Source organism: Bicyclus anynana, chromosome 25, assembly GCF_947172395.1.
Source record: "Bicyclus anynana chromosome 25, ilBicAnyn1.1, whole genome shotgun sequence".
Taxonomy (NCBI): domain Eukaryota; kingdom Metazoa; phylum Arthropoda; class Insecta; order Lepidoptera; family Nymphalidae; genus Bicyclus; species Bicyclus anynana.
In genome coordinates, this window is record NC_069107.1 from 4,540,754 (window position 1) to 4,563,550 (window position 22,797).

The following is a 22,797-nucleotide window of genomic DNA, read 5'->3' on the forward strand; positions in this document are numbered from 1 at the left end:
ACATAATTCGTCGTCATCAACCCATATTCGGCTCACTGCTGAGCTCGAGTCTCCTCTCAGAATGAGAGGGCTAATGCCAATAGTCCACCACGCTGGCCCAATGCGGATTGGCAAACTTCACACACGCAGAGAATTAAAATAATTCTCTGGTATGCAGGTTTCCTCACGATTTTTTCCTTCACCGATTGAGACACGTGATATTTAATTTCTTAAAATGCACATAACTGAAAAGTTGGAGGTGCATGCCCCGGACCGGATTCGAACCCACACCCTCCGGAATTGGAGGCAGAGGTCATATCCACTGGGCTATCACGGCTATCACATCATTCACTAATTAATATAATGGCAAGATGTATGTACTGTGAAAAGAGGCGTGAAGTGTAGTAGTAGTTAAAATAGGCTCGTTGTGCGGGTCTTTTCCTCCCGTAGAACGTACGTCGCGGGGGATCTTGCTCCCCCGGTTATTTTTTCCAAACCTTTCGGCTGGGTTTGTCCAGGTAATTCAATCTCGCGCGGACTGCGATTACTCGCTATCCTGACTGACTGGGCAGGATTCGGTGGGTTGGCCCGCGCGAACTGTGGTTTCGCTATCGTGTGCAGTATTAGCGTCGTCACTTTCGTCGCCATCCGTGTCGCCGATTGTCGGCCACTTGGAGGAGCTCCCGAGGTAGGGGGTGTCTGTCGTTTGTTGGTCTGTCGCGGTGCGGTGCGATGTTGTGGAGGCGTATATTCGGTCCGCACGAACTTACGTCCTTATGTCACGACTTATGACGTTCTGCTGGATTTGGAGCCGGTTCTTCTGGTACGCAAAGCACAAGGCCGGACCGCGTACGTGAAATAGGCTGATAATAATTAATCAAGGGGCCGAATCTTCAGTACAAAGACTTGGACAGGAGATTATGTTCCGCAAAAAATATTACATTTACATCATATCAGATCGTAAGTAAGCGTACATTGATTTCTACTAAGGTCTACATAGGAATTTGGACTAGGTTATGCACACCAAGGTATAACCAAACGATATAGTAATCCTGAGTTCGATCCCGGGTAACATTAGAAAAACATTTTGTCTTTTTTTTTTGTTTTTCTCAATTCGTTTCTTTAACTATTTTTAATGTAAGTAAGTGTTTTATTAAACCTCGATGAAAAAAAAAATTAAAATCAAAAATTTCCATTTAAAATTTCCGCTGACTTTAGTCCAAAATATTCCGAATAAGTCCAACGTTTTTGTGTTCACTTCTTCTCCTTGGAGTATAAATTCTTTTTACAATACAATACAATCCTTTATTTGCTGATACAGTTTACAAGGTCTTAACAAATAAATATAATCTGTTCTGTATCACGCCCGATTGGCATGCAAAATATTAGTTACATTTACAGTAAATATTATGTCATTCCAGAAATTACTTTTAATAATGAATAGAAGAACAATATTAATTAATTTGAAAAAAAGAAAATACAAATAAAAAATAAATGAATCAAAAATCAATTTACATCATATTGTCAAAAGAATAAATTTATATTAAAATGTCAAAGTTAAAAATTCATTTATGTCATAAAACTTTGCTGATACTGATGTCAAGTACTTTCCCCAAACTATTAGCTTTATAGCATTTAATCGTAACAGGCTTAATAGTGGGTATACCATTGTTGTGATTAAACGCACACAATAGTCCATAACTCGCCTCGTGCGCCGCCGTGCGTCAGTGGTACGTAGACGCATGTTTATTTCACCATAACACGATCGCGAACGAAAACATGAAGCCGGTTCCAGGACACGGTCGGATTGACTTCCACTATGTAACAACAGGAGCGGACGTTATTACATGCATACTGGAGTTCCTAGAACAATGGTTAATGTTAGGGAGGTAACATTGTATGTTTAATACGTTCTATACTAACGCTGTAAAGCTGGAGTTTGTTTGGATATTTAACGCGCTATCCTCTGGAACTACCATCATCATAATTACCAGCCGATGGACGTACACTGCTGGACATAGGCTTCTTGCATGGACATCCAAAAACACTCCCGACTCCCTGCAACCCGCTATTCCAGCACCTTGGTATCTCAACGTCCATCGGCTCTTCGAACTATGTGGCCTGCTCATTGCCACTTTAGCTTCGCAACTCGCTGAATTATGTCAGTGACTTTGGTTCGTCTGCGGATCTCTTTATTTCTGGTTCGATCGCTCCATCGCCCGCTGAGTGACTTTGAGCCTTCTAATAAGGCCCATAGTTAGTGACCAAATCTCGGATCCGTAGGTCTGGAATTACCAGTCTTAATTTAAAATGATTCGACAGATCAGTCATTGAGGATTTGATCTATCTTTTACTGACAGAACCCCGCTTTGTAGTTAGTTTCAATGCAGTTTTGTAGATGAGAAGTTTATAATACATTATACTGGCTTTATTTTAGCAACCTCAATAATTAAACGTTTTTATTACTAATAGGAAGGATCAGCCCATGTCGACATTAAGTTGTAGGGAGCCCCTGTCATGAACTGCTTGCATCCAGCGGCTCCCTTCAACTTATGTCGTCGATCCATTGGAGGTGGGTCGACCAACACTGCGTTTTTCAGTGCGGGGTCGCTATTCCAATATCTTGGGACCCCAAAGTCCCGGCCATTGCCAGCATATAGTCAATATAAGGCATTACCTTTAGGATGAATAAAAAAAGAGTAATAAGAAAAAAATTATAAGCGAAATTGACCGATATTTTACTAGATCATTAGGAAACCCGGTTACCGTGAACGTGCTGTATACCGTGAGATACATATAACAGCGGCACTGCAGTCTCACAACAAACACTAAACGGCTAAACGGGAAACAAAATGTTCTAAATTCAGTTCGATAACGTAAACATTGTCGGAGAAAACATCCAACAAAAATAGCATCGGCCAAAACGAAGCCTGCAGTAGGTACTTATCGCAATACGAGTGTAGCTACGACTTACGCCGGCCACACACGATCAAGTTTACTGTCTAGTTTGCAGCGCTCTTGAAGATTAGGGAAGTGACAAAAATAGACGAATTATAAATTCAGTTCGATAACGAAAACATCCAACAATAATCTTTTTAACATAAACCGACTTCAAAGACATATTTCAGTTATTTCTATTTTATTTAACACAAAATTACTAAACCAATTTTCATAAAATTGAAATGGGACCAATCTGAAAGTACTCTTTTAAACAAAAAAAGAATTTTCAAAATTGGTTAATAAATGAGGAAGGTAACAAAAGGTCGGTCGGCTGTAAATAGCATCGGCCAGAACGCAACCTGCAGAGTATAGTATATCTACTACTTACGCCGGCCACAGACTATCAAGTTTACTATCCAATTTGCAGCGCGCTTAGGGATGGAGTCAGTGACAAAAATGTCGACGTACAAATTCAGTTCGATACATAGGTACAAATTCAATTGAAGTGTATGTATTCACTTAAGGATACAGGGGCCCACAGGAGAAGACTGCTTAGGGCGTAAATTACCTTAATTAGGCAATGAATATAAGTAAACAATATTATTTAGGTAGCAGCTGTTGAGTTGTTTAACCACCACACTATTGTGATACTGGAAATGTTGCAATATTTGATCTAGATTCAAGTCAACCTATAAAACGTATTTACGTAGGCACGTCGGAGACATTTGAGATATCGCAAATAAATTTTCATATAATTATAATGTAAGCGGGGCTGTAAAGTGTGGAATATTATCAAAAGTAGCAGTGTAATGTTGTGTCGTGGGTGGCTGATGGGGTTATATAGTTGCGACACTGGTTATCACTAAATTGCGTTCAATGAGCAATGTTACTCGACTCAAAAATTTTGCAAAAGACCGGAGGATCTACACATGACGGCCAAACTTCAGTCAGAAGAAAGTACCCAGTGATGATAAGCAATGATTCATACATCCGTAACATCTATCAATACATAGATCATCAATACTTAAAATAAAATTGAAGCGTCTGTCCGTGATTTAAATATAACCGTGGTTTTTATGTGCTTATGGTTATTTGACACGACACTAAAACACAATCGATCTTTTCTAATTTTTTTGTCTTCTCTGTCTATTTGTCTAGGCTAATCTTTGGGATCGGGTTTTATTTACTCTGTCTTTCACTTTATTTATTTATTTTAGTCTTTTATTTTATTTATTATTCTACAAAAAACACATTTTAATTAAGCCTAACCATAGTGCAACACAAACTACAGTTAGTTTTACTGTGCACTGGTTATAGAGGAGATTATTAAGCAATACATCGGCTTTTTTATCTCAGGAAAAGCCATAGTTCTCGCGGGATTTGTTAAAAACTGAAATTCTCGTGGACGAGATCGCGGGCATCCGCTTGTTTTTAATAAATGATTTATGATTAGACATGCGTTTTCATCCTTCATTTATAATTTGTTTGTTGATAAACATTCCACAACAAGCTTGGCTTTAATATAGTTAAGTCAATATCTATCTATCAATTGAATAAATAAGGTATATAATGTTTCATTTGTTCGCAGGTGATAGACTTCGGCAGCTCGTGCTACGAACACCAGCGAGTCTACACGTACATCCAGTCGCGCTTCTACCGCGCGCCCGAGGTGATGATGGGCGCCAAGTACGGCATGCCCATCGACATGTGGTCGCTGGGCTGCATACTCGCGGAACTGCTCACAGGTCAGTGGCGTTTGTTTTGTATTGTGTGTAATGTACACGCACGTCCAGTCGCGCTTCTACCGCGCGCCCGAGGTGATGATGGGCGCCAAGTACGGCATGCCCATCGACATGTGGTCGCTGGGCTGCATACTCGCGGAACTGCTCACAGGTCAGTGGCGTTTGTTTTGTATTGTGTGTAATGTACACGCACGTCCAGTCGCGCTTCTACCGCGCGCCCGAGGTGATGATGGGCGCCAAGTACGGCATGCCCATCGACATGTGGTCGCTGGGCTGCATACTCGCGGAACTGCTCACAGGTCAGTGGCGTTTTGTTGTGTGTTGTGTGTAATTTACACGCACGTCCAGTCGCGCTTCTACCGCGCGCCCGAGGTGATGATGGGCGCCAAGTACGGTATGCCATCTACAAGTAGGTACATCCAATTGCGTTTCTAGCGCGCGCTCGAGGTCTTGATGGGTGCCAAGTATTATTTTATTCATTTATTACTAGCGGACGTCCGCGACTTCGTCCGCGTGAAACTCGATGTAAACTTTGAACTACCCTACTCCTACTCTACCCCTACAATATTGGTTTGTAGTACACACTATGTATCAGAGATGGCGTTGTATGTGAAAAACCCGCTTTTCTGTTGAAATTTTTCCTGAATTTTCTTTGCTATACGGACGGAGCCCGAGACCTTTCCAACGAATGCAAAACCGTGGAAATCGGTTTGTGCGTTCTGGAGTTATAGCGTCAGGGAGGAAAACCCGACCTATTTTTATATAGTAGGTAGATTATTGCCTAAAAGCATGTAGAATAACTTTACTTTACTTTATAAGCACTTTTGAAAACTCAAGTTAGTCTTATAATAATCTCCCCTTGCAAACGTTTCCAGGTTTCCCCCTCCTCCCCGGCGAAGACGAGGCGGACCAGATGGCGTGCATAATCGAGCTGCTGGGCATGCCGCCGCAGAGGCTCATCGAGCAGGGCAAGCGCTCCAAGAACTTCATCAGCAGCAAGGGTCTGCCGCGGTACTGCACCGCCACCATGCTGCCCGACGGCACGACGCTCTTAAGTAGCGGTTAGTTACGCGCCTACATAGATCCTCATCATCATCACCATCATCATCATCATCATCTTCATCATCATCATCATCACTATCACCTGATGGACGACCACTGGACATGTGCCTCTTTTAACCGTTGGCTGTTATAATTCTCGGCAAACATCTTGAACAATCCATTAAAATGCGCAGAAGTCGATTTGTCGGTCTCTTTGGTGGGGCGAAGGGAACGCGGGGGAATACAGAGCGCGCGCGCGCCTGCTATTGGTCAATCAGTCCGCCCTGTCCATTGTCTTATAGTGTACCTGCGCGAACTTTCCCCCACTACGCCGGTTTTTGTTCAAGATGTTTGCCGAGCGCTGTACCTGAGATATCCGCTTGATGTCCTCAGTCCAACTTCTTTGATACTTGTATGCCAAAGACAGCGCGGTTTAAATTCCATAGTTACCTTGCGTATTTACTTATATACGGAAGAAGCTGATGAAATTTTGAGATTTCATAGAGTGACTAAAGATCTAGCCTCTTACTACTACTCTGAGCCGTGATAGCCCAGTGGATATGACCTCTGCCTCCGATTCCGGAGGGTGTGGGTTCGAATCCGGTCCGCGGCACGCATCTCCAACTTTTCAGTTGTGTGTATTTTAAGAAATTAAATATCACGTGTCTCAAACGGTGAAGGAAAAACATCGTGACGAAACCTGCATACTAGAAAATTTTCTTAATTCTCTGCGTGTGTGAAGTCTGCCAATCCGCATTTGGCCAGTGTGGTGGACTATTGGCCTAATCCCTCTCATTCTGAGAGGAGACTCGAGCTCAGCAGTTAGCCGAATATGGGTTGATAATGACTACTACTGTCTCTCTCTCCAGTCGGTCCACCTTGACGAGTCTTTTTTTTATAAACAATGCCCTTTCATCAAGTATGGTCGCTTAGCAATTTTTTTACTTTTTTAAAAAAATATTTCATATTTTAAACAGTTTACACGTGCTAAAGTGTCTAAACTCTCTAAACTCTATAAAATCTGTAAACATATTATATAGGACGTCCGCAGCCCGAAATAACGTCCATAATTTTTATAAATGAGCAACGGAAGCTTAGGCCACGCTCTCACGTTTCATCTTAACGTTACATTAGTTTAATCGCTGAGTCAAGCCGCCGTAACTTATCATAGAGTTAAAGCATCACCACCTCGTTCCGAATCATATCTAATTATATATGAACTGTCACCGAAGATTCCAAACCTTTCTCGTTTACGTCACCATTGCAATGGAGTGATTCAGAAATGCCGATGGCAATACTAAATATCTGGGAATTTTTGTAGTAAGCAGTGATTGTTTTGATTTATTTTGACTTGACACGTCACACGTTTTGATTGTGTTTGTGTTGCATCTAGGTATGAGTCATTTTGAATGCGATGTCACGTCTTGCGCCTTGTAGACTTCAAGTTTGTTTTGTAGCAATAGTGATCCCATCTGCTGCATCCCAGTGTGGAGTGTGTGTCACAGTGTCGCTCTAAACCTTAGATGGCAGTCAGTGGTACTGTTTCAGTCTGTAGCGATGTTATTAATTAACGATCGCGATAAGTTAGATACCCGACTGCAAGAAGGGTTATGTTTTTCACGCGTATCTAGTATGTATGTAACTATATAATATTCTGTTATTACCTCAAATCTTCCAAACCGCTGAACGGACATACGTAATTAATATATCGTTAGATTTGCCTTAATAACCCAAGTGTTCTTAGATAGGTGAAATAAACAAAAAAAACAATGATTGTGAGACGCTATAGACTCGAGGTGATTTTTTAGAATATTGCAATAAATAAAATAAAATAAAAAAGCCATTTATTTCTTAAAGAAGTACTAGTTTACAAAGTATGGTTAAGTTAAGTTTAGATTACTTTGTGTTGGTATCAAAAAATAGATGATATATAGAATATTGCAATATGGGTATCAAATTGAAGGGCTTATCATGAGGATTTTAAAATGGTATATCATGGCCATGTAAAAAAAAACTTCAATTAATAAAACGTTATTTTATGCATAGATTTTATTAATACTTACGAGTAATTCTTACGACCACCACTCTTAAATCCGACCTTATAAGTGAATTATCTCTGTAATAACTTAATAGGCAGGTAAAACCCTTTTACCCACTCGTGTTGCCGTCACCCCAAACTACGTCACTTAATGTAGAGTACACCCACTACGCAGTTATCGGGGGGTTATGATTCGATTACATTTTGCGGTACATTGCGTTAACAGGAAATGGCCTACTTGCGAGATTATTGATTGAATTGATTGCGTTTATTTTGGTTCCGCCCATCTAGTTTGGGCGAATGTTTACATGTTTTGCGTTATCGAAAATTCTCGTTTTGTATCTTGTTTATGACTGGCGGACGCTGGCGACATCGCTCGCATCTAATGCATTTTTTTAGTAATCCCGCGGTAACCATTGATTTTTCTATGATACTGTATCATCCACTTACACCATGCGCTTGCGTACTAAGATAAGATGTGCGTGCACGTCTTTGGGTAATGACAAAAAATTGTGCATTCTTTAGTATGGAGGGGCCCATCGACGATAACGATTTATATTGATGCGGACAGTAATTATTTTAAAAAAGTTTGTATTTCAGTATGATGTAAAATACTATTTTCACTTGAGAAAACACACTTATTTTTTTGATTAATGTATTTTCTATTAATTTTAACTAATATAAAAGTGCTATTTGTTCGTGTTCACTTGCTTAATGTCACGTTCGAGATTTCGTCTGTAAAAACGTTTGTCTTGTAACGTGACTCTGTTGTGTTTTTGCGCTGAACAAACTTGCTGGATAAACTTGTGAGTCGTAAAGTTGTTTGTTTAGTTAACAGTGACATTACGATTTGCGTTTGCCTGGCAATTTGTTTGGGAACGTTGTTCGAGAGTTACGCGGGCTACAGACGTTGAATTTTAACTGTACAGTTTTATCTAATCAAATTTTCAATAAAATCATTAATAAAAACTGTACAGTCAAACTGAACAGTTCCCAGTTTTGCCTACACACGGACGTTTTTATTGAACAGTTCAACTGTACAGTTAAAAATGTGTAGTTTTTACTGTACAGTTTTATCTAATCAAAATTTCATTAGGAAAATTGTGCAGTTAAGTTTGTCGACGCGGAGGGTTTTAACTGAACAGTTTAACTGTACCGTTAAAATAGCACAGTTAAAACTGCAGGTCTGTAGCCCGCATTGTTTAAATTATTTCAGCGATGTTATTGGTTTTGCAAGTGCGCTGTGACCTTCTGGTTTCGATTCTCGTCTGCGTAAATTTTTTATATTCTCTTAGACGTAAACTGTTTTCTTTATTATCGTCGACGCAGAGGCGAATTAGCGATTTGATTCGTTCGAATTACAGGCCAAAGTTACTTATGTTTTACTATCATGCTTATTTTTGCCGCTATTCAATTCAATTTAATTCAAAAATCACTTACTTCAAGTAGGCTTCTTTATCAAGGCTTTACGAACCTTCAGGTTATTTTGTTATGGCAATAACTGATTTGTAAAGTTGAAAACTTGAAATTTAAGTTACGAGGGTTCCAAACGCGCCTTCGTCGTTTAGAACGTCATCCACAACAAACTCAGCCAGGGTTTCTTTTTATCACAATCGAAATTGTTCCCGAGGGATTTGTGAAAAATTTAATTTCACGCATACGAAATAGCGGACTACCGCCATTAGTTTTTGTATAACTCGACGTATATCACGAGTTTCCAATTTGTTTGTATCTATCTTTCTCTATCTATAGTATCGTGTTAGACAGAGAAATAAGAGATAGCACTACTGTACTAATGCATATCTCTTATTGAGGTTAACTGATGGGATTCGCATTAAGTGCTAACTTGTCAACGGACAAAATAGCACGGTATGAAAGAATAAGACAAATGTCTCAAGCAATCCAGCACCGAGACAAGCGGTGGGCGATAGTGGGAAAACACCTTGCAATTGAGCACTGTTTGGACGTATTCCAATTGGTCTCATTTCTTTTTTTTTTCTTTCTCAATATTAATTATAATATATCGAGAATGTCATAACATGTGTTCACCCGAATCGATTCGTTTACGCGTCGTTGCAAATATTTCAGGTGGTTGTGGATAAGTTTTTCCTTGAGACTTAACACACGAGGGTGTTCTTTAAAAGTGTCAAGTGAAGTAATAGCGATCGCCAAAACTGTCAGTTTTATATATAGTCTGTTATCGAGCAGCACTACTAATTTCTTAACTCTTTTTGTTGTTATTAGTACCTATAGTGACAAGATTATTGGCTAAAAATATAGTATAATATATATAAATATAGTATATTATAGTAAAAGTTGATGGAACACACCATAAATTTTATCGGACGTCAAGTCAAGCCGTTAGCGCTGCAGGCACGTGGGCTTACCGGATGGTGAGTGGCTAGTATTAGTGTAAAGTCATCGTCTATAACAAAATAAATTAAATCCAATCAGCGTGGTTGTGTTTGTCTTCTAAGCTCTGTCACGAAATTTAATCGCTTGCATTCGAGAAATTCTCCTAGTGTTTCTTTCTATCTACCATTTTACATAGATTTATAACACATAGATAGTGTGTAGTCGCAGAATTCGTAAGCCGTTTTATGTGCCCCGAAATGGGAGCCCTGGACGCGTCGCTACGCTGCGATTAGTGTGCGTGTCTGCGAGAGTTATTAGCATAAGTCAGCCATTGACGGTCAATTATTCGCAAGTTTCTGCAGCGTAAACGGCAGCGGAGACGTTTCATAAGTCGAGCCGTCATGCACGCAGCGACCAATACGCGATCAATTATAGTCGTGGGTGCTGAAGAAACGTGAGAATAATTGATCGTCAATGGCGTGCATTAGCTCTTACGCTCAGATAGTCACAGAAGTGGCTTACGTTTGGAGTGAAAAATTGTTAGGTGTTACGGGTTTTTAGGTTATTAGTCTAAGCGATTTTACTAAAAAATCTCAGTTTGCCTTTAAAATTGTTATATGTGAGAAGTGAGTGTGAAAAACTTTTTTGGGACACGGAACCCCAAAAATATAATTCAATCTAATTATTATTTACAGCTGAATACGCGTGAACGAAGAGGACATACTTTACAATGTATTTGTTAAATATTTACGTTTATGATACATCGATTTGTTTGAACTGAAGTGAATTTATGTTGAACAAATCCTGTGGGAGGGCGCGCTTGGTAAAAACGTCATATCAGTTTGGTCAAGCGCCAACAACGATGTGTAACGGTTTTGATGTATGCATCCAATAAAGTTGTAACTTTTTCATACGCGACACATTTTTTGCTTGATATAATCACTAGCGGACACCCGCGACTTCGTCCGCGTGGAATTTAGTTTTTCACAAATCCCTCGGGAACCATGGATTTTTTCGGGATAAAAAGTAGCCTATGTGTTAATCCATGCTATAATATATCTCAATACCAAATTTCAGCTAATTCGGGTAAGTGGTCGAGGCGTGAAAAAGTAATAAACATTCATATCATTAAAATCATCAGTTTTCGCAAATCTCGGGAAACCGTGGATTTTTTCGGGATAAAAAGTAGCCTATGTGTTAATCCAGAGTAAAATCCATTTCCAATCCAAATTTTAGCCAAATTGCTTCAGTAGTAGCGGCGTTAAAGAGTAGGATATCACTGCACCGTGATAGTCCAGTGGATATGACCTCTACCTTCGATTTACGGGCGTAGTTTCGAATCCGGTCCGGGGATTCGAACCTCCAACTTTTCAGTTATGTGCATTTTAAGAAATTAAATATCACGTGTTTCGAAAAAAATCGTGAAAAACGCTGGCCCAATCCGTATTGGGCCAGCGTGGTGGACTATTAGTCCCTTTCATTCTGAAATAACTCGTGCTCAACAGTGAGCCTACTAGCACCACCAGCTTCGCAACTCCAGGTCCCTAGTAAGACTATTATTTAAAAAATTCATTTATTTCAATTAGGCTTAGTTTACTAGGACTTTTGAAATGTCAAGTTATGTCATGATTCAATGGTGGTAACTAAAGTCAAAAACTTAAAATTAAAGTTACGAGGGTTCCAAGCGCGCCTCGGTCCGAGAAGAGCCGAAAGCAAACTCTGCCAAGGTTTATTTTTTTGTTTACCACCATTTTAGAAACTCACTTATCTAGAACTAAGTACACAATCGTACAGTGCAGTAATTTAATTAAGAAATATCCTAATCTTTTTTTTTTTTTTTTGGAATTCGAACCCGTAGACGAACCAGATTTACACAGGACCAGCAGGCCTTACTCAGTCAAAATATACATCCATAAAATATATACCAGTATTTTATTTGAATATTATAAATTGAAAAATCTTCTATCTCCGTACTCAGTTCCCAAGTTAAACTAAGAGTTCTAATCAAACTTCCTTCAGCGAAGAGCGATTAAATTGGAATTATACTTGCAGTTGGGAGTTTTAAACAACCTTCCCTCCTTCGTAAGTGATAAGTGCTCTGCAACTTTAGTATTAAAAGTTTTATAAAGTGGAAAATTTTTATGATACTTGTGCGACACTTTTAAAAATATTGCACTTTACATACCTACTCATTTATAATAGTAACAGTCCAGATCATTGGACTGAAACTGAAATAACTTAAATAAAAACTTAAAGAAGCTTAATCGCCTTAATCAAGTATTGTCTTGTCTAAAAAACATAGATTAAGGTATTTTCTTAAATTATAAGTAAAATTTTATTTTCATAATTATTCGTATATATCTTAATATTTACAAATCTCAGATTGACATAAAATATAAGTATAGTATTCCCATTAATCTGTGTGTGAGTTATACTGTGAATGTAAAATTTTTTTTGTGGTCAAATATTATATAATACAGATAAATCAAAGATTACAATCTGTGTGCATTCGAATATTTGAAATTCGAATTCGAATCTATCTCGCAAGTTAATGAACTGTCGATAGAGTTATATAAATAAACTAGCTGACGCCGCGCGGTTTCACGCGCGTGGTTTCCGTTCCCGTAGGAATACAGGGATAATATATAGCCTATAGCTTTCCTCGATAAATGGATTATCAAACACTGAAAGAATTTTTCAAATCGGACAAGTAGTTCCTGAGATTTACGCGTTCAATCAAACAAACAAACTTTTCAGCTTTATATATTAGTATAGACAGAAGTTATAAAAAACACACTTAACTACATAGCTCCAAAACAAGCATACATAAATAGCACATAATGCATTGCCTGTGTTATATATGTATATTGTGTTATGGTTACCAAAATACTTTATCACCTTTATCAGCCTGGTTTAATGCCTATTACATGCCTATTACAGGCCCAGGCCTTCCTAAAAATTAATATGAGAGAGGCTTTAGACTTTCAAGCGTACGCTGCCACTGTAAGCAGCACTGCAAGTATATCACTTGGCACTGGCTAATATTGTTTGATGATGAAAAATGTAATACAAAATATTTGTCGAATCAGGACGTTTACTTATTATTTGAGCCGTGATAGCCCAGTGGACATGACCTCTGCCTCAGATTCCGGAAGGTGTGGGTTCGAGTTGTGTGCATTTTAAGAAATTAAATATCACGTGTCTGAAACGGTGAAGGAAAACATCGTGAGGAAACCTGCACACCAGAGAATTTCTTAATTCTCTGCGTGAGTGAAGTCTGCCAATCCGCATTGTGCCAGCGTGGTGGACTATTGGCCTAACTCCCTCATTCTGAGAGGAGACTCGAGCTCAGCAGTGAGCCGTATATGGGTTGATAACGACGACTTACTTATTATTTATTGATTTGTGGTTATTGTTCTGTTTCCAGGCATGTCGAGAAGAGGCAAGCCTCGCGGTCTGCCCGGCTCCAAAAGTTTTGTCACAGCGCTCAAAGGTTGTCAAGACAAATATTTCATTGATTTTATAAGAAGGTGAGTTCATTGTTATCTGTAAGTGCTACCCTATTCACTATATTTGACGTAGTGTGACGTCACAGTAGTAGTAGTAGTAGTAGTAGTAGGGACAGTGATTGTACCATCACTTTGTGGTAGAGGAACATTGACCTCTTATAATAAAAGGACGCACAATCATGTAGAAAATTTCACTTAAAAACTGGAAAATTTTGCTTTGACACTTTTAGAACTATTGGTAAAGAAAATTATACATAAAAGTCTTTAAATATAGTCCAGTATTTAATAAAATCCTAAATGCAGAGCAAATTCAACCTTAAGTATTGAGTTTAAGGTTGAATTTGCAAATGCGACTACTTGAATTGTGTGCAAAGAAGTTGTGTTTGGCACTCATTGAGTAAGGACGTTTTTTGTTCACTGATTGTGCATCCATTTTTTTAATAGGAGATCGATGTAGAGGAAACACCTCGAGCAGGTACCAGGACTTGTGACCTTGGGAGTAGGTTTAAAGGATACTTTTAAAATGCATAAACACTCACTCTGCCCGACATGTTCTCTATTCCTACACTAAACAATTTATGATAAACAATAATTACAACACAAAACATTATCAATAGTTGACATATACAAAATTGAGATTCTATGTTGCAAATGTCATCCGGTGCTTCCTAATGGATATCATACTTTAGGTAGATGACATTTCTCAATTATTGATTTGATGTTTATTTTAATAGGTAGATAATTACGAAATATAATGTGGTTCAAGAATTTTTAAAATTCAACCCTTTAAGTGGTGAAATAGGGGTTGAAAGTTTTCATTGATTTCCACGCGGAAGAAGTCGCGGGCGTCCGCTAGTACACATAATATAAAAAATAAATTATCTGTGCCACGTGTAGGTGTCTAGAATGGGAGCCCGAGAAGCGCCTAACCCCCGCCGCGGCGCTGCGGCACGCGTGGCTGCGCCGCCGACTGCCGCGCCCGCCGCACGACGACGACCCGTCGCCCGCGCCGCCCGCCAACGTTAGTATCCACCAGCCGCAGCTGCAGCCGCAGCCGCAGCCGCACCAGCCGCCGCAGCCGCATCACAACCACGCCAAGCGCCTCGCGCAGACCAAGTGCACTGACAAATAGGTTTGTTTTTGAGTTTGGGCTTCTTATGCGACGCTGACAACGGATTTACAGACTATTTATTTTTTTGTGAACTGGCTGATTAAGTTGGATAAGATGAATTTGCTTGCAACCGCAAAAGTTACTTCACAGTCATTATCACCAGCAATCGGTTGGGTGGCATTGCTAGCAAAATGTCACGGACGCTCTTGGTCCACGAGCCCATGAACATTTACAATACAATTAAAATTAAAAGTTTTTTTTTAAATTATACGCATAGAAATTAACTTCCAACGTGAAAATTTACTGTGGTTAATTAAAAGAATTGGGATTATGTCACTTAAAAAATATAAATCAGCCGATTATTATTTATTGGTCTTCCGTTGTTTGCGTTATTTTGCTGCTTGTGGTTATGTTTCGCGAATAATTCACTTAATTTAATTAATACATTAATTTGATACGAGTATACTACTAATGTTACTATTTTTGCATTTGCTGTTGTGTTAACCAAGTTTTTAACTTGTTTTATAATCGTATACCGTATACATAGAACCGCAAGCACCACTATTATTTAAATTATTTGTTTTTAAGTTATTTTTATTTTTTAGTTGCAATTTTGTTTTCTTTAATTTATTTTTGCGAAATTTGTCAGAGTATAAAGTATGTCAGTGCATTTGTGAATTAAAATTGTAGATAAATAGGAATTAGCCATTTGGTCAGTGGAAAAGACAGAAATTGGTAGCTTTCAAATATTTACAGGTGAAGAGGATCGCAGCACTTTTTTAATGTACTGATTTCGCAACACTCGCATGATATTATTAACAGGGGTTACAAGCAGAGTATTGGGTAGCACGGTTTACGTGCGTGAGGTACGGTAGTGCAACACCAGCTTTTTCCCAACACAGGGTATGAGAATTTTAACTTGAAATTATTGAGAAACTTTTAACTGCCATCACGAGGTGATCCGAAACCGAATTTCGAAACCCTGGGTTCGAATCCTGGTTTGGGCTTTATGAGATACAAAGATTTTCTTTCTTCTAACGTGAAATCTGCCAATCCGCATAGGGCCAGCGTGGTGAACTATTAGCCTAACTACTCTCATTATGAGAGCAGACTCGTACTCAACAGTGTGCCGAATAAGGGTTGTTAATGATGAAGATATTTTCAGTTGAGATTCTTAGCCCGGACTTGGGAAGTGGTCGCGATGTGCATGACATCATGCCGTTTGTGACCAACTTACGATCAGTTTTATCTGACGTCAAGCCGTTAGCGCTGCGTCATAGGCTGTTAATAAAGATCAAATTAGTGAATAGGACAGCTGGCAATGTAGCTGTTGAAATTAGTTGATTTTGGTATATGCGAATTAACAAATAATCGGGGTACGCTCGCGCAAACGTGTGTAGCGTTTTAATGATTTCGTGCAACTAATTAATTTTGTTAAGTGTCCAGCGGTGCGAAATAAGTAACGGGACTTCATGCGGGACAGAGAGGTACTTATAGGATGCGTTGGTAGATAGGAGTGAGATAGGAAGCGTTAAGGTGGGTACAGATTGGTGCAATGCAACATGTAATGTAATATTCTGCCTTACATTGCATGTTCCCTGCTGCCTTGGACGTGTGGCGCGCGCGGTACGCGCATTGACTACGAATCAGTCGGCTCAGTCCTGCGCACACTGCGCGCCCCTTTGTGTTCGTTCCAAAAACCGAAAAATCTCGGATCGAACCGCGCACGAGTTGTAACGCTGCATTGCATGTTGCATTACATGTTGCATTGCACCAATCTGCACCCAACTTTAGCTTTGCGCGAACAACGATGGTGATGAATGAGGTGATAATGTGAAGGCTACGTATGTTTGTTTGCAGTCGAGTGGCGGGTCGGGGTGCGCGGGCGCGGGCGGGGCGGCGGGCGCGCGGGGGGGCTCGCTGCGCACGCCGCTCGCGCGCACTCCAGTCACCTTCAACGCGTCGCAAGTCGCCAGTGAGTGGGCAGCTTTACTTTTAATCCTATCTTATTTTTTTATGACTATGGGCGTCATATGAAGGCTTGGAGTCACACAGCCGATTTATCGAACTACTAGCTGACGCCGCGCGGTTTTACCCGCGTGGTTCTCGTTCCCGTAGGAGTACGGGGATAATATATAGCCTATAGCCTTCCTCGATAAATGGGCTATGTAACACTGAAAGATTTTTCAAATCGGACCTGCAGTTCCTGAGATTAGCGCGTTCAATCAAACAAACAAACACAAAAAAACAATCAAACTCTTCAGCTTTATATACTAGTATAGATATAGATGCTAGGAGTATGCTTGATCGAATCAGAAATGAGGAGATCCGCAGAAGAACCAAAGTCACCGACATAGTTCAACGAGTCGCGAAGCTGAAATGGCAATGGGCGTGGCATTAGTTCGAAGACGTTGGACATTGGAGTCCCAAGCTGGCGAAGAATGGCGACCCCGCACTAGGAAGCTTAGTGTTGGTCGATCTGGTGGGGGATCAGGTGGACTGACGACAGCGAGTCGTAGCGATACGCAGGCGGCTCAGTATCGTGATGTTTGTAAGTCCCTACAAAAGGCCTATGTCCTGCAGTGTACCTCCATCGTCTGATGTGATGATGATGATATGAAACATAAAAGCGAATTGCTGTTCGTTTGTTTGGATATAATTTGAAAACGGATAAATTTGTTTGTATTAAGGGGTGAAATAAATAATTTTGTATGAACTTGCACACTTCATCCAAAGCCAAAGATAGACAAACTATTAGTACCAGGATTGTATATTATACCAAGCCAACGTTCCACAGAAACGGGTAAAATTCTCATTTGATTAACAGTGTTCCTGTTTTGTTCGAATTATAAAAAAAATATTTTATATAATTAGTTCGAAAAAGGGGTGATTTAGGAAAAGAAACAAGTAATTTTGTTGGCATGCACACCTTAGCACTACTAGTATTAACTCCTCAGTATTAACTATCTAAAGTAGACAAACTATATCAGGGTTCTTCTTATAAGTTTTGACTTTGACGCAGTCTAAAGCTATGGTCTCTTGATCGCGCCGCACGATCAAGAGCCCATAGCTTAAGATGGAAACGGGCTAACTTTGGAAGAGTTAGAATTTAATTCTACCCATTACCCAAGACGGTTTCTACGCGGCACCGTACTGAAACACCGAATCGCCTTGGCGGTACATCATGATCTAAAATAAAGCGCCACAGTACGGGCAATTTCTTTATTTTTATTTTAACACAAAATTACTGAACCGTTTTTCATGAAATTAAATGAGACCAATTATTGAGAACCTACTCTTTTTTTTTTAATCGGTTAATTTTTTTTTATTTTTCCAGAAGCGAAACTTCAAGCAGCACTGTCGGAGGAGAGCAGCGGGCTGGGCGGGCTGAGCGGGCTGAGCGGGTCGGTGGGCAGCGTCGGCGCGGCGGGCGCGCGCTACTGGGCGGCCGGCAAGCTGCCGCACCTGCCCGCGCCCTCCTAGCGCCCGCCCGAAGCGCGCCGCCTCGCCAAGGTACTGAGCCAACCTCCTTCGCGTTTATGTGCGCCTGGTACCTTGGCAGACTTCGTGCCTTACACATATTGTTGGACTTTTGTCGTACTCTCCTAAACACGACATTTCTAGTTAGTTGGAGGGAATTGGGAATAATGATCATATTTAAAAAAGATGTGGCAAATATTGTCGAAAGAAAAACCCGTACTGAGTTTCCTTCGCGTTTATGTGCGCCTGGTACCTAATGCAAACTTCGTTACCTACAGATACGTACTAAGTTAATGCGTGCCTGTAGGCCTAAAATGCGCGCTACGACATATCTCATGAAGACAAAGTGACATATTGTCGACCAATAGCGCCGAAACGGAAATATCGTTCTCCCTTTCGTTGCGATAGGACGAAAGAGAGTGATATTTCCGGTTTGCCCTTCATTGGCCGACTATATATTTTCTCCTCACGAGATCATATCGCGGCGCGCATTGGAGTTATACAGGTACCTTGGCCGCCTTACATACGTGCGTTACACTACTGAATTAATCTCCCTCGTGTTTTTGCTCGCCTGGTACCTCGACATAGATCGTGCACTATCTATACCTATATGATAAATTAACCTATTACTTCTGCCGCCAGAAGGTTTGAAGGCTGCCAGTGTAGTTACAGTTTTATGAAACTTTACATTTATGTGTCAGCCAGACACTTGAAAGGTACTGAGAAGTTTCTTTAACAGGGCACACGTGTTAACAGGGCAACCCTGTACGTGTGGTGCAAAGTGTTGCCCTGTTATATGTCATGGTAGGTATGAATAAAAATTTGTTTATATTCCTTAATAATAATCCTTTCATTCTTATTTTTGATGTTATTTAAGTTTTAACCACAATATTCTGTCTTTGAATGTCTTCTATGTCTGACTATTATGATAATGATTATTCAGGATTAGAATCTAATATTTAATTTAATAATTCAAGTTGTACCTTTTATAATTATGTAAATGTTAACATATTTAAAACTAGTTTTTGCCCGCAGTTTCGCCTGCAACAATTTATTAGGTATGGCGATAATGAAATTAATAATATACTTAAATATATAACTTTACCCCGCATACTAGCGTACCTATATAATATTAGTTCGCTTGATATTTAAAAAAATCAATTAGCTGAATATATTCAATGATATTTCACTATATTGTTGTGAAAATATTATCATAATGAAGCCTTTCCTTAGTTTTTAAACTATATTTAAAATATGCAACGCGTTTTTCTATAGCTTATAATATTAAATTAGTCCTACACAACAATTTCCTAGATAAGGGGCCATACATGTCGATATACCATGAAAGTGGTCATAGTATATGTATTTTGTATACTCATAATATATATCTATGATCATTAATATAATATCTGGTATACATTTATAAAGATTATATTTTATTTCCTAAATATATATAATACAAGTGGGGTTAACAGTGTATTGTGAAAAATCTTGTTAACTTTATGATACATGATTGGCCCTTTATTTTTTGTAGTAAATAAATACAAGATTAAGCTTGCATTTTAGTATTATTGCTTCGGTTTTATATTAAACTAGAATACAGCACAAAGGTTTCTCGGACTATATGAACAACAATTTCATATTTCTTAATGTTAAAAATGTAATTTAGTAGGTATGTATGTATAAATATCAATGCAGTTGTTAAATTGAAATTGTATGCGCCAATCTTCGAGTCCGCTCTGAACACGAGGCGTATAGCTACGCAGTGAAAGAAAGTTCGGCGTGTTTTTATATTTGCGTGACAATGTCAGAGAGGACTTCAAGTTTGGTGCATATGTAATGCGACTATAGTCCGGGACCGTTAAGGCCATACGCACTGGGCGGTTCATGATTGCAAAGTTTTTTTTTTTTTTTTAAATTAAAGTGTCAAGTTCCTTAAAGAGTTGTAGCCACCCGCATAAGTCATTTTCATTGAAAACGTTTCTTTTTTTTGAGGATATTGTGATCACGGCTGGTTGCATCTCCGGAAGGCCTAGTGCGTATGTATTATCTTGAGTTTTAAGGAGCGTCCATTAATTACGTGAGAATGTTTTGACTATTTTCTGATCCTCCCCCCTTTCACTTTTGGTGATGTGCTTGGATTTATCTCAAACATGTGTTATTCTTTAAGCTAACCCAATTTTTACACTTTAAGAATCCTTGCACGGTTTTTGCGGGAAAATATTGATAATTGTAGAGACCTTCTCCCTCCATGTGAGATTCAGCTGGACTCCCATTAATACATACTCCCCAGGCACGTGACGAGAGAGACAAGTTGTCGATCAATAGCAGTAAAATTGAAAATATTGCTCTCTTTCGTTGCGACGGGACGAAGGAGAGAGCGATATTTTCTATAGAGTCGTCAAGATTTCTTTCTCTTTTCACGAGATATTTCATTGATACATCGTAGGTCTCCTGAACACCTCACGTAATTAATAGACAATTGGACAAGCGCTTGTACGTCAGGTTACGGTGAGAATAGGTGACGTTGTGTTCCAGGTGTCGTCCTTGGAGGCGCCACGACGCGCAGGCGTGGGCGGCGCGCGCCTCGAGCTCGAGCGGCGCAGCCTCGACCTCGAGCGCGAACTGCGCGCCGACCGCGACTCCGACGCCTCGCTCGACGACCGCGACCACCTCGTCTGATCGCGCGACCGCCCCCGCCGACGGCGCGCCTGCGACTGCCAGCTCCGCGCCCGCTCGCAAGTGCGCGTGTGGCAATGACGTCACAGCAGAGGGCGACCGCGGCTCCCGCGCTTCTAACATCGGTGCTTGGAAACGCACTCAAATGGGAGACGTCCCTAATGGAGGGGGAATCGTCACGGTTGGAGATTCCCGCGTTTTTGATGCCACTCAGAATATTCCTGAAGCACAAAACGCCCCCGACTCCGTGTGCGGTCGCCGCGTGCAAACTGTGCCTGCGTCGCACCGTGCGAACGTTATCGCGAGTGACGTCATAAACTATAGCGCCCCCGGCCCGCGCCCCCCGCCACCCGTCGCCGCCACCCACCACAACACAAACGATTTTTTTAATCCTCATCATCGAGCGAATGTGACCAATAATGTGCCTGTTTACCCTTTAAATGCTCAAAACAATTTACCTCAAAACGAGGGTAGAATCAATTTTAATACACACGCTTGTAATGTGCCTAATTGGAGTCGCAGTGTGGACATATTGAAAGCCTTGAACCACGCCGTTCCACATAACTCGTCTAGTCACGCCGCTGACAGAATCGCTTACGCTGAAGTGAGGCAAACCTCGAATGCGAGGAGACCAATATTTGATATTTCTGACGAGGTTAAAGAAGAAAGATATGAAAACAGAGACTCTGTGAACCAGAATTCTAATCTAATGTACAGAAGCATACCAGAAGAGGCTAACGCGAGTTGCGCTTGTGTACCCATATCGATACCCCGCGTATCGAGCTGGAGTTTTACAAAGAAAACCGTTGCTACACCAACCGCTTTTCACCATGATTCAAATACCCATCAATATGCTGTGAATAACATGATCAAAATCCAATCTGCTGACAACATAAGGCGACTGCAGTTCATCAATGCGAGTATCCCATCTACTTCGGGACAGATAGATTTCGACAGAGCGATCTACCCTCAAACCAAGTCACACGAAGCTATCTGTCATCAACCGAGAGAAAATAAACACGTTGCCCAAATTCCAATGCCTGTCAATAAGCATAATGTTGTTCCGAATGCCCCCAAAAATAGCGTTGTCCATTGGACAAATTCTGTAGAAAATCGAGTGTGCTGCCCTGAAACAGTTATGTACGGTGCTGTCTATGGTCTCAAGTGTTTAAAATAAATGGGATTGTAGGAAAACGGTTATATTTTGTGGTGGTGGCGTAATATTGGGTGCTAGTGAAGTGAACAAAGTGTCTGCGGCGTGTTGTGCGGGACAGTAACGGCCCACCGTTGCCTCACATCGCGTATTAGTATGAGAGCCGGCATAAGGAATATATACCCTCATCTGTTATTTAACAGATGAGGGTATAGATTCCTTATGTCGGTTCTTAGACCATTAGTGGTTGAGAGTCGATGAATATCGCTTAGTACAGATTATACCCCACACTGCCTAGCCTGTAACTATAAAAACGTTTTAGATGTTATAGTCTTTATATTGTACGCTTTAAGATCGAGTGTTGCATTTAAACTTTTGTAATAATACATAGTGTATGTGTAGATAATACTTGTGTTATGTAAACGAGCAATAAGCTTACACATCGAACGATTGATAAGTGTACTCTGCCATTATATAATGTTACTTATGGATTTATATATAATTCAAACGATTCTTTTCTCCTGGCACAGACAATGTTAGTGCACTTCATAGACATGGAAGTAAATAGACACATTAATAGCATCGCTTTCTGTCAAAAAAATCAACTTATCCATAGATTCTGTAAAGAGATGACAAGTTGATTCGGTATTTGGTGTCTACAAATGTAGGTATTTGTTTGACAAGTGTGAAATTGTTGAGTGTAGTTATGTTGTGGTGTCTAAATTATGTCAAATCCTAATATCTTTTGACTGACAACAACAAATTAGTGG

General features: G+C 40.1%; 1 protein-coding gene across 1 annotated transcript; it reads left to right on the top strand.

Moving 5' to 3' along the window:
* The first annotated feature begins 1,850 nt into the window (after positions 1-1,850).
* Positions 1,851-20,872, top strand: LOC112044020 (dual specificity tyrosine-phosphorylation-regulated kinase 2-like). Its single transcript, XM_052889422.1, has 9 exons — positions 1,851-1,868; positions 4,508-4,696; positions 4,813-4,960; positions 5,537-5,722; positions 13,523-13,625; positions 14,502-14,625; positions 16,576-16,690; positions 18,053-18,228; positions 20,734-20,872. Exons 1-8 carry the CDS (start codon positions 1,851-1,853, stop codon positions 18,196-18,198), a joined length of 1,029 nt encoding a protein of 342 aa, XP_052745382.1. The 3' UTR covers positions 18,199-18,228; positions 20,734-20,872.
* Positions 20,873-22,797: the final 1,925 nt, after the last annotated feature.